The 13,035-nt window shown below is 39.6% G+C and overlaps 1 protein-coding gene across 1 annotated transcript in view; it reads left to right on the top strand.

The window, feature by feature from the left end:
- The first annotated feature begins 2,162 nt into the window (after positions 1–2,162).
- The window catches only part of PPIL4 (peptidylprolyl isomerase like 4), a 30,026-nt gene continuing 19,153 nt past the window's right edge, over positions 2,163–13,035 (top strand). The window contains exons 1-7 of the mRNA XM_081093663.1: positions 2,163–2,309; positions 5,979–6,046; positions 6,134–6,198; positions 6,494–6,611; positions 7,905–8,047; positions 8,530–8,626; positions 9,418–9,534. Coding sequence (XP_080949789.1) covers positions 2,240–2,309; positions 5,979–6,046; positions 6,134–6,198; positions 6,494–6,611; positions 7,905–8,047; positions 8,530–8,626; positions 9,418–9,534 — 678 coding nt within the window. The 5' untranslated portion in view covers positions 2,163–2,239. The remainder of the gene's footprint in view (positions 2,310–5,978; positions 6,047–6,133; positions 6,199–6,493; positions 6,612–7,904; positions 8,048–8,529; positions 8,627–9,417; positions 9,535–13,035) is intronic.

Here is a 13,035-nt window from a genome sequence, read left to right as displayed (position 1 = left end):
AGTGTAAGCATTTTCGTTGCATTATTTTAAAATTAGTACGCATTATACTGTCTATGCACATAGCTATATCTCCGTGTGTATATATATATTCACCTCTGTCTATAAAGTGAAAATAACTGCCGTATGTCAGACCACTATTATATACTAAAAAGAAGACATATCACGTTGAGCGGGGAAATTTTATCAAGTCGGCAGTTCTCACCCTTAGCTGTACATGGGAGACTTGCCTGGGGCAATTTTAAAAATTACTGTCTCTGGGGTTTTCCAGGCCACCGAGTTTCTAAAAGCAAGAAGACCTCTGTACCCAAGGTTGTTAAAAAGCAGATCGTAAATTAGTGTCTGAGAAAAACGCTATAAGTAAGACGTTAATAAGAAATATGTAAGATAATGACAGGAATTTAGGAAGTAATTGTCAGAAACCATGAGAAGTCTGAGATTTTTCCCTATTTTCAAATTAACAAGTTAGCTTGCCAGTTTCATGGGTGCTGGTGTGAGATATGAGACCCCTGAGTCAGAGCCAAACATTTCTTGCAGGACAGCAAGCTGCATGCGCACCAGCATATTGGCATCAGTGCCATTGTCAAACATGAAGTTACTGGAGGTTAGAAGTATGTAAAAAATGGCATAAATGAGAGTGATCAGCTTGTCCTGGAGAGTTTGGGGAATAAGCTTTGCATAGAAACTCTCTACCGAGGCCAAAAGTGATAGATCCTCCCTTTCCCGCAACTGGTGGGCGGAGTATGATGTAACCTGCAGCCGGGAAATACCTGAGCGACTAACTATATACCTTATATGGACTATACATTGGACCACCAATCCACACCTGCCAAATACCCTAAGCCAGTGGTTCTTAACCTGTGGGTCGCTACCCCTTTGGGGGGTCGAACGATCCTTTCACAGGGGTCGCCAAAGACCATCGGAAAACACATATATAATTACATATTGTTTTTGTGATTAATCACTATGCTTTAATTATGTTTAATTTGTAACAATGAAAATACATCATGCATATCAGATATTTACACTACGATTCATAACAGTAGCAAAATTACAGTTATGAAGTAGCAACAAAAATAATTTTATGGCCGAAACCGGTTTGGCTCAGTGGATAGAGCGTCAGCCTGCGGACTGAGAGGTCCCGGGTTCGATTCCGGTCAAGGGCATGTACCTGGGTTGCGGGCACATCCCCAGTGGGGGATGTGCAAGAGGCAGCTGATCGATGTTTCTCTCTCATCGATATTTCTAACTCTCTCTATCTCTCTCCCTTCCTCTCTGTGAGAAATCAATAAAATATATTAAAAAAAATAATTTTATGGTTGGGGGTCACCACAACATGAGGAACTGTATTAAAGGATCATGGCCCTAAGCCCTTGTTCCTATTTGGATCATACAGTAAGCCACCCATCAGCGTGCCGCGAGTACTCTAAGCCCCCATTCTTTCCCATTCCGCCCCTCAAAAGGAGCACCCACCCTGCACGAGTTGCCGTCCTCCCCTTGCGAGACAGCCGGCAGGTCCTTCTCCTCTTTAAAGCCTGTAGTCCTGGTTTTCGGCCTCTGTCTGATCTTTCAAAAAGTAGTTTGTATGTCTTCTAAGTTAGAGATTATTGACAAAATCAGTAGAGATTTGCGGCCTACATGTTGTCGGCCCCCCGCCCCCCAAGTGGGTGGCACCGCGGTGGCCCTCAAGCTACAACTGAGGCGGCCTGAGGGGCAGGAACAGGTCGCTCAGAGGCCCGCCCGGTTCTATTCTTTTTCTTTTTAAATATATTTTTATTGATTTCAGAGAGGAAGAGAGAGGGATAGAGAGAAACATCAATGATCAGAGAGAATCATTGATTAGCTGCCCCATGCACACCCCGCACTGGGGATTAAGCCTGCATGTGCCCCTGACCTGAATCAAACCCGGGACCCTTCAGTCCCCAGGCCAACGCTCTATCCAGTGAGCCAAACCGGCTAGGGCTCGCCGGGCCCTTGAGACGGACATAAACAGGACACCGAATCCTTCACAGAGGCCCTTTTGGGACGGGATTCCGCCCCAGCCCAGGGCGCACCAAGATTTTTCAAAAAGGGCCGCGCCGGGGGCGGGACCCACTGGAGGGGCCGCCGCCAGTGCCGCCGGAAGGGGCGGTGTCGCCGAAGGGATGACGTCATAAGTCGTCGCGCCGGGGGTGACGCGGGGCTGGACGACGCGGACTGCGCCTGTCACCGCGGGGCTGGCTGCGGAGGAGGAGCGGGCGCCATGGCGGTTCTGCTGGAGACCACCCTGGGCGACGTGGTCATCGACCTGTACACCGAGGAGCGGCCGCGCGGTGAGGCCCGCCCCGCACACCTCTCGCCGGGCGGCGGCGTCCTTTCTCCCTGTGCCGCCCGGTCCCCGTGCCCGCGACCCGGCTCCGATGAGCGGGCCTCGGTTAGAGAAGTTTTCTTGGGGCGCAGCCCTTCTCCCCGGTCTGGTGCTGGCCAGTGGGGGGCGGGTGCTTGTGGTCTTCCAGTGCGTGTGTGTGTGGCATATCCAGGGGGGCATACCCAGGGCCCCCAAAGTTTTAGCGGCTTTACCGCGCTTTCCTGGGGACCGGAGCACAACCGGTCCTCCTTGGAGTGTGAGCTGTGAGTCGGAGAGAGCCGGGAGGGCGTGCTCTGGCCAGTGGGCGTGGACATCCTGCCGGGATGGCGGAAGGGCTGTCCGAGGTGTGCCCCGAGCCTGAGCAGGCGCTCATTCATCGCCGACTGGGCAAGATTGTGCCAAGCCTTGGGGAGGCGCCTTCCCGGGAGGGTGTACTTTTCTATGGGGTGGGGGTTGGGGGGGTGAGGAGGTATTGACGCTGGAACCCATTGAACTTTTCAGTGTAGAGGAAGGTTGTGTGAGTTGCTATGGAAACCAGAGTCTTTCTGGTTGGGGGTGGGGAGAAGGGAAGCAAGCAAAGAATGCAGAACACTTGAACTCGCTCTTTCAAAGATGAGTGGGAATGAGGGTTTTCTTTGAGTTCGTTTGGAATTTTCTGGAAACAGCAAGGAGTCTGGAGTGGCTTGAAGGAATGGTGTGTGGCACGGGACGGCTGGCTGTGAGCCTGGTGGTATGCGTGAGATCGGGAGTGGGCATGCGAGCCCTACCGACGACCAGAGTAGCTTTCGAAGGTTTTAAAAACAGGATCGAGGCATGGCAAACTTGTTTTAGGAAGGTAATAGGCAGCGGTGTGGAGAATGTGTCAGCATAAGGGCCATCGGGAGGCCCAGGGAGATTATTACAGTCAGGGTCCTGCCCGCATGGGGTGCAGAGTCTACCAGAGCGGGTGAAACAAGCCACGGTGCAGTACAGTGAGCGCCTCGGGTTACACACCCCTCCCACACTCAGCTGTCTCCCCCACACTCACCCCCCTCCCCACCCCCACCCCTACCCCACCACTAGGTACTCAACCGTATACCCATGCCTCTCATCCTGTTGCCTCAACCCCACAGTCTCTGTTGTCCTTTTGGCAGACTTCCTGCTTATCGTTCATATCTCGGGTCAGGTATGATCGCTGCTGTCTCTCCATTGTCCCTAAGCAGAGTTAGATCTGTTTCGTCTGCTCTGTCTCAAGTCTTTTATAAATCTCACAACACAGATTTTGTTAAGACATTTATCTGTTGTCCTGGAATTACTTGCAAGTCTTATTTCCTCTAAGGATATAAACTCTGCCCTCGCCGGTTTGGCTCAGTGGTTAGAGCGTCCGCCCTCGGACTGAAGGGCCGTGGGTTCAGTTCTGGTAAAGGGCATGTACCTCGTTGCAGGCCTGATCCCGGGTTGGAACATGTGGGACGTGTTCGAGAGGCAACCAGTTGATGTGTGTCTCTCACATCAGTGTTTCTCTCTCTGCTTTTCTTCTCCTCCCATACACTTTCTCTAAAATCAATGGGGAAAAATATCCTCAGGTGAGGGTTAACAAAACCAAACCAAAAAATATAAACTCCAAGAGAGCAGGGACAGTGCCTTAATAATCTATCTCTATATCCTGAACACTTCGTGTCATGCTCAGCTGACCCTTTGAGGGCACACATTGCAGGTTCATTATATTGACTCATCCATATATGTGTGTTGTATTAGGACTTTCTGTGCAAGTGGGAGAAATTCAAGTCAAACTGGCTGAAAGAAAAATAGATTGTCTTGTGTTACTGGAGTAAGCTTGGCTATAAGGACGGTGGGATCCAGGGGATCAAAGGATGTTGCAGGAAATTTATTTGTCCTATTATGGTTTTGCTTTCCTGTGAGTCTGGTTGCCACTTTTCACATGGACCAGCACCTGGCAAATGAGTGGGCCTCTTTCCCCAGAGCTATGAGGAACTAAGGGGAGGTAGGGGTACCCCACCTAATCAACACCTAATTAGAACAGACAAGCATGGGTTTGCAAAGATACCTTGGAACACTAAAAACATAAGCCCACTCGGTTTATATGTATTTGTAAGCATGTGATCGGTTATCGGTTTATATGTATAACTACTTATCAATCCATAATAAACATGTCCAGATTTATTTTTCTTCCTCCTTCTTTTCCTCTTTCCATTCTTTTTCTTTCCTTTTTTACTTTTTATTATAAAAAACTATTTCCTTAGTATCATTTGTATTTTCCCAATGTGTCATAAACATTTAGAAAATATTTGGTAATATCACATGATCTCAGTCATTTGTGGTATATAATGAACAATATAAACTGATGAACAAAAATAGACCCAGAGACAGAGAAGCATGGAATAGACCCCAAACTTCAGAGGGAAGGCAGGGAAGGCGGAGGGGGGCGGTAAAAGATCAACCAAAGGACTTGTATGCATGCATATAAGCATAACCAATGGACACAGACACTAGGGGGGGTGAGGGCATGTGCTGGGGGTGGGGGTGGCCTGGGAGAGGTCAGTGGGGGGAGACATATGTAATACTGTACGTAATACTTCAAACAATAAAGAATTTAAAAAATATTTGGTAATTTAGGTTCCAAACAATGACCATATAGTATTATATTGGTTGATATATCTCTTAAATCTCTTTTAATATATAGGTTCTCCCCCTCCCTTTTTAAAAATTAAGACTTTGCTTTTTTTAGAGCAGTTTTAGCTTTATAGAAAAACTGAGGGGAAGCTACAGAGATGTCCAATATACCCCCTACTCCCACACATGTACAGCATCCCCTGATTGTCATTATTTCCTACCAGAGTCATACATCTTTTGTATATTTATTTGTACCACTAGAGGCCCAGTGCTTGACATTCATGAACTGGGGGGATTCCCTCAGTTCGGTCTGCGCCCTCTCACAGTCTAGGACCCCCGAGGGGTCCTTAGCGCTGCTGCTGCGGAGGTGGGGAGGCTCCCACCACTGCTGCCAAACTTCAGAGGGAAGGCAGGGAGCGCACTGACCACCAGGGGCCAGTCCTGCATTGAGTATCTTCCCCCTGGTGGTCAGTGCGCGTTGACTGGTCGTTCTGCTGTTCGGTCTATTTGCATATTAGGGTTTTATTGTATAGAATGTAACATTGTACATGTTGTACATTCTCTGTTTTCTGCCAATCCAGTTTTTTTAAAAGTCTCTACGAGGTCTTCTAATTTCTCTAGCCAGAAACAATCCCTCTCTTGAACTCTTGTGGCATTTTTTTAACCTACATTTTACTATTTAAGTGGCAGAAATGGTATTTTCAGATATGGCCAGTATTGTAACTAATTTTTCTTTTTTTCTCTTATAAAATCAATTTATAAATGAGTGCTTATCTCAGAATTGTCAGTTTTCTGCATTAGCTCACATGCCCAAGAAACCCTAAGAAAAAGAATTAAAAAATAGTTTAAAATATATTGCTCTTTTTAAAGCTCACTGCCTTTTTTTTTATGGCTTTGAATATTTGACCATTTGGGGGAGGTTTTGTATAGTAATTTAGAAATTAAATTATACTAACTGTGCTTTTACTTGCTTAAAATGTATTTGAACTACTGTGATAAATTTACTATTTTTTTCTTTCAGCCTGTTTGAATTTCCTGAAGTTGTGCAAGATAAAATATTACAATTATTGCCTTATTCACAATGTACAGGTGAGTTGCTGGATATTAGTCATGTTCTTTGTTAGTAGAACCATCTAGCAAATTATGTGAATTAATAAAGTATCCTATATATTATAGAGGGACTTTATCATCCAAACTGGTGATCCTACAGGCACTGGCCGTGGAGGAGAGTCTGTTTTTGGGTAAGTTCTTTTATTTTTAAATGAGTAAAATAGAATTGCCTCTTTACATTATTTAACTAGCATAATTCAGTCTGCATTTTAAAATATGGTTCAAATTAGATTTTTTCCAAGTTCCTGCAGCGATCGCCAACCTTTTGGACCTCATGGACCACCGGTTGGCGACCACTGGAAGTGAGGAATATTTTGAATCATACTGATATTTCTATAAAGAAATGACAACCTTATATGTTACTAGTACTTCTATATTTTGTGTTGAGAATACTTATATTTTATACCTTATTGTATGTATTTTCAGTCAACTGTATGGTGATCAAGCAAGGTTTTTCGATGCAGAAAAAGTACCAAGAATTAAGCACAAGAAGAAAGGCACTGTGTCCATGGTGAACAATGGCAGTGATCAGCATGGATCTCAGGTTAGGAAGTGGGTGAAAAGATGGGTTTTGCTTTAAAATGAGGGACTATAAGGATCCTACAAAGTTAGAATTACCCAGTAAGGAGAACATTTCAATCAAAGATATTTGTTAAAGGAAAAATATTATACTCTTTATAACAAAAATTATATGACATCACAAAAAAAGAAAAAAATTATTTTGTTCTTTTAAATGCAAGGCATGTCCATTGTGAGAAATGTAGAAAACACTGAAAAGTACAAAGAAGAAAATAACATTACCCCCAATGCTACCATTCATGGATCATCACCGTTCACATTGTGTATTTATTACTTATTTCAAAACGGGCCATGTTGAGCACTTTACATTCTTTGCCTTCTTTAATACTCACTGAAACCCCATTTGGGGAAGATGCTTTTATTCCCTCACAGTTTACACGTGAAGAAACTGAGCCTTTCTTTAGCCAAGTATTTTAAACAATCAGAGCAACATCTATGTATGTGTTGACATTTTATGTATAAACTTTTTACTTACTACTAGTAACAAGTGGGTAAGAATCCATGAAGTTAATATAGAATCTTTTGTGTATTTTTTGTCAGCCTGTTAACTAATTTCAAACTGAAAACTTTATACATAAAACTTTATGTATAAAGTTTTATACATAAAAAACTTTTTACTTACTACTAGTAACAAGTGGGTAAGAATCCATGAAGTTAATATAGAATCTTTTGTGTATTTTTTGTCAGCCTGTTAACTAATTTCAGTTTGAAATACACACACACACACACACACACACACACACACACACACACACACTGAGTGGCCAGATTATTATGACCACCCCGTCAGTACAATGAAGTGAATTAGTTATGCAAATAATAATAATAATAAAACCTTGAGAGTATTTGCTTAGGAAGTTTTCAATATTCAGTATTTTTGGAAGTGTCAATGAAGTACTGTTGGGGTGGTCATAATAAACTGGCCGGTCATAATAATCTGGCCACTCAGTGTATGTATGTGTATGTGTGTATGTGTGTGTGTGTGTGTGTGTATATATATATATATATATATATATATATATATAGTGGGGCCTTGACTTACGAGTGTCCCGACTAACGAGTTTTTTGAGATACCAGCTGTCTCTCTGCCGATATTTTGCATTGAGTTGATAGAGTAATTTGAGTTAACGAGCTCCTTAACGAGCTTGGTCTCGGAAGAATTAAACTCGTAAGTCAAGGCCCCAGTGTGTGTGTATATATATATTACATATATGTGCATACAAACACATGCTTTTGTGTTCTGTGTTTTTCTTTATAGTTTCTTATTACTACAGGAGATAATCTAGATTACCTTGATGGTGTTCATACAGTGTTTGGTGAGGTGACAGAAGGCATGGACATAATTAAGAAAATTAATGAGACCTTTGTGGACAAGGATTTTGTACCATATCAAGATATCAGGTATGGTTACAATTTACTATCTGAATGTACAAGAATGCTTCAATACTGTGATGTTTGACATGGTAGTGGCGATGGTGTGCGTAAGACTGTTTCTTGAATAAAGACTATAAGAATATTTATGTTTTTACATTTTTATGTTTTTACACTTGTACGAATTATTTATAATTGCATATTCTTAGAGGAATTATTAAGCCTTTAATTTAGTATTTAAAAATGCAGGTTATTGAGAAATACAGCAAAAGTACTAAGAATTAGACATTATTTTAGAGTAATGCAGAGTAATAAATATAATATCAAACAATCAAAAACAGTAACATTAATTGTGACAGAGTACTCTAGTACCCTCCTGGTGCAATAAAATTTAGGAGGTTATAGTTTTTTGGCTTTAAGGATACATAGACATTTGTTAAAATATTTGCAAAAAGTAAAACAGATTCTGAAGCAATGTAACCGTAACCTTTGACATGGATTTATTTTGTAAGGATTAATCATACAGTGATTTTAGATGATCCATTTGATGACCCTCCGGATTTATTAATTCCTGATCGATCACCAGAACCTACTAGGGAACAACTAGATGTAAGTTGAGTCCTCTTGTGATTGAATGTCCATGCATATTAATGCTTTGCATAGCTTTTGCTTTTTAGCCTATTAAAACATTTCTTCAGAATGCCTATCTTGCTTGATCAATTATTCTAGGATAAGTGTAGAGTTCTTTTTCTTTTCTATGGAGGCAATTCATTTTTCTAGCTATGCTTTTATCATAATATCCTTTCTTCAGTTTCTGTTCCACCAGAAGAGCCTTAGCTCTGGAAGCTTATATGATTACTTTGGGAAAATGGTTTTTGTTTTTTTTTTTTTTAAATAGCCTAACTGAAATTTCAAGAATTTTAGGCTAAATTAAACTATCAACCTTTAAAATAATTTTTCAGCTGGGACATACTCTGAAGCCAGGCTAGAACCCAGAAATTTCTGTGGAATAATGCACAGTTTTTCCTCAGATATTTTAAAGTATAAATTTCTGCTTATGAGACTTCCCTTAAAGCTAAATTTATCTTTATAATTGGATTTGATGCTTAATTTCTAACATCATTTGTCTTCTGCATTCAACAGTTAGTTGGATACAGATAGTTTCTATATAAATGTTTATTTTGAGGTAACAGTAAATTAGAAGATTAGTCTGGCTAATAATACTGAATTAATTTACATTAATTTTCAGAGGTAAGTTTCACATACGTGAAACAAATGAAATAATTCTATTCTAATGCATTTGATGGAACTAAGAATAAAGCATAATGTCCCAGATTTTTCTGTTTTGTTTTTTTAAAAATTATATATATACATATATATGAGAAACTTTTGTCTTATAGAGTGGTCGAATAGGAGCAGATGAAGAAATTGATGATTTCAAAGGAAGATCAGCTGAAGAAGTAGAAGAAATAAAGGCAGAAAAAGAGGCCAAAACTCAAGCTATTTTATTAGAAATGGTAAGTAATTTTATTTGTTCAAATAGTTGTTCAGTAATATATTTAATACATACTTACTGTTGGTTTATCTATTCCTGGCTTTTTGATAGTCTTAAAATATAAACATTTAGCTAAGAGTTCTTTTCTGGATTAGATTTTGTGTAAAATAATAATACATGAAAGTAAACAAATTTGATTCCACTATTAATAAAGTGTCAAGTGCCTTTTTAAAAAATGGGGAATGGATATCTAACTTACAAATATTTAATGGATTTTAATAGTTATACTCATCATTTTAAAAGAGCATTTCTTGGATTCAATTTTATATATATATTAACAAATAATTCTTTGTACAGCTCAAGTATTGAGATTAAATATTACAAAAGTAGTTACAGGATAAAATAAACCTTGGTAGAACTGAGAGAGAGAAACATCGATATGAGAGAAACATTGCTTGCCTCATCCCTGACCAGGATCAAACCAGAAACCTAGATTTGTGCCCTGACCAGGAATCCTATCTGAAACCTTTTGGTGCATGGGACGATGCTCCAACCAACTGAGCCACCCGCCCAGGGCTCATAGTCTGTTTTAAAATTCATATTAGCATCATCAGTCTGAAGGAATAAGTATTAAAGACTATAATTCAGGCCGAGACCGGTTTGGCTCAGTGGATAGAGCATCGGCCTGCGGACTGATAGGTCCCGGGTTCGATTCTGGTCAAGGGCATGTACCTGGGTTGCAGGCACATCCCCAGTGGGAGGTGTGCAGGAGGCAGCTGATCGATGTTTCTCTCTCATCGATGTTTCTAACTATCTCTCTCCCTTCCTCTCTGTAAAAAATCAATAAAAATATAATATAAATAAAAAAAAAGAAAATCTCTCTTGATTTTCCAAATTAAAAAAAAAAAAGACTATAATTCAGGAATAACATTATTGAATTAAAAAAATTGAAATTAATACATTTTAATGAGCACACAGTATCAGAGAACATTGACCCAGAACAGTCAACACCAAGTCAAATTATAAGAAAAATCCTTTGAGCAACAACTGGGCAACAAGAATAAGTGACTTATAAGGAAAAGAACATTAGATTATCATCAGAATTTTCAGCAGCAAAAGTATAAGAAGTTCATGCCTAAAGAAAATGGGCTAATGTGTTTTTTAAAATTTTTATTTGCAGATAATTTTAAATTTATGGAACATTTTCAGAAAAATAGTGTAGAGGACTTCTATATACTTTTTACCCAGACTTACCAATTTTTAACTTTGCCACATCTGCCTGATCATTTATTCTCTCTCCTCTCCCGCTCCTCTCCCTCTTCTCTCTTTTTCTCTGTTCTCCCCTTTTTTATGCTTTTGATGATATATGTACATGCACTTATTATTTTTTCTGGACCATTTGAAATTAAATTGCAAACATACTCTTTACCTCCAACATCACTATGTATTTCCTAAGATCAACATTATTATTCTACATATTCATCATACAGTTATTGAAATCAGGAAATTAAATATCAATAGAAATTGCAGTTCATGCTACAATTTTGTAACTTATTTCGATAATATTCTTTATAGCTCTGCCCCTCCGTACCCCACCCCAGTGTAGAATCCAGCTTTCAAAACCTGTCATGCCCAGAAGGGTGATGCATATCTTTGTGTTTAATAGGCTACATCAGTGAAAAAAAGATTTGCCTTTGTGGAACTTATATATTAGTATAGAACCCATTATTATTAACTAAAGTCTATAATTTACATTAGGATGAACTTGTGTTGTACATCCTATGGATTTTGACAGATGCCATGTATCCGCCATTATAGTATCACACAGAATAGTTTCATTACTCCCCTAAATCTTCTTTGTTCCACTTCTTCATCTCTATCTCCCACAACCTTTGATAACTACCGATCTTTTTTGACTGTCTGCATCATTTTTGTCTCTCGTCAGAATGTCATATAATTGGAATCATACAGTATGTAGCTTTTCAGACTGGCTTCTTTCATTTAGCATTATGTATTTAAGGTTCTTCCATGTCTTTCGATTGTTAATGTACCACAGTTTGTTTATCCATTCACCTATTAAAATACCAGTTGCTTCTAAGTTCTAGAACGTATGAATAAAGCTGTTGTAAACATTTGTGTGTACATTTTTGTGTGGACCTTTTTTTAACTCATTTCGATAAATACCTAGGAGTGCAATTGCTGGGTTGTATGGTTTAGCCTTGTGAGAAACTGCCAAACTAGTAATAAATGAGAGTTCCTGTTGCTTTGTCTCGTTTCCAGCATGTGGTGGTGTCAGTGTTTTGGATTTTAACCATTTTAATACACGAGCCTGTCCTTTTTGGTCCTCACTATTATCTTCTATTTTCTAAGCACATCAGTTTCTCTTACTTATTTGTGTGTAAGTAATATAATGATAATTTAACTGGTGTTTTGCATTATCAACCAGTGTTTTGAACTTCATAACTGTTAAAAGTATTTTAAATTTCCTTGTTATCTTTGACAAGTAGTACAGTAAGTATTTTCCTAACATTAAAGTTGTTTATTTGTGCTTCCTTGAGGTGTGATATTTCTGCACTGTAGGTGCTTCTGGCGATTTTACTGATTTGCTCTTCCCCATATGTGCTGTGATACTTCTTACTGGACATAACTGGTGCTTGTCTTTTATAGGCTTTGAAGACACTGAGCAGATCTTACTGGTGGTGTTTCTTCTTGCTGTTTCTGATTTTCATGATTTCCTTTTGTTTTAGCATGTTTATTGAAAGAGGAAATGCTTTATGTGATAATCTTATGAGAAATAATCTCAGAGTTTTTGAATGAAGGAATATTGTTTTCTCCATCTAAAGTCCATGGGAAATAATAATTTTCCCACAATGAAGCCAATACCACCATGGTTTTCTCTCACTGTTGCCTTCACTGCTGCTTCAGTGAGAAGTGGAATGCTCTGCTCAGAGCATTGGTTGACTGTGCAGTTGACTTCAATGTGACTGAAGGAGATGATAGTGAGGGTGAGAGTAAAAAGCTAGAAACACTATCCAGGAATTATTGCTGTTCCATATTGAACAATAATGTGGAAAGAACTGGTATTACTAATCACATAAGGCTAGATTCAATAAGATAAGATTTTTTTAAAAGTTTAAAATCAAGCAAAACTAAATAATATATTGCTTAGGAATACATACCTATCTGGTAAAACTCTAAAGCAGTGGTTCTCAACCTTCCTAAAGCCGCGACCCTTTAATGCAGTTCCTCATGTTGTGGTGACCCCCAATTTCATTGTTACAAATTGAACATAATTAAAGCATAGTGATTAATCACAAAAACAATATGTAATTATATATTTTTCCGATGGTCTTAGGCGACCCCTGTGAAAGGGTCGTTCGACCCCCAAAGGGGTCGCAACCCACAGGTTGAGAACCTCTGAATTCTAAAGATATGCAAGGGGATGGTCAAAAAGGAAAACCAAGAAGCAGGATATTCATTATATCTGGTAAGAGAGGCAGAGGGATAATGGGATCAGGAGACA

This window comes from Myotis nattereri (assembly GCF_964212035.1).
Source record: "Myotis nattereri genome assembly, chromosome: 6".
NCBI classification, from domain to species: Eukaryota; Metazoa; Chordata; class Mammalia; order Chiroptera; family Vespertilionidae; genus Myotis; species Myotis nattereri.
The sequence above is the reverse complement of the archived record's forward strand: the minus strand, read 5'-3'. Positions and strand labels throughout refer to the sequence as shown.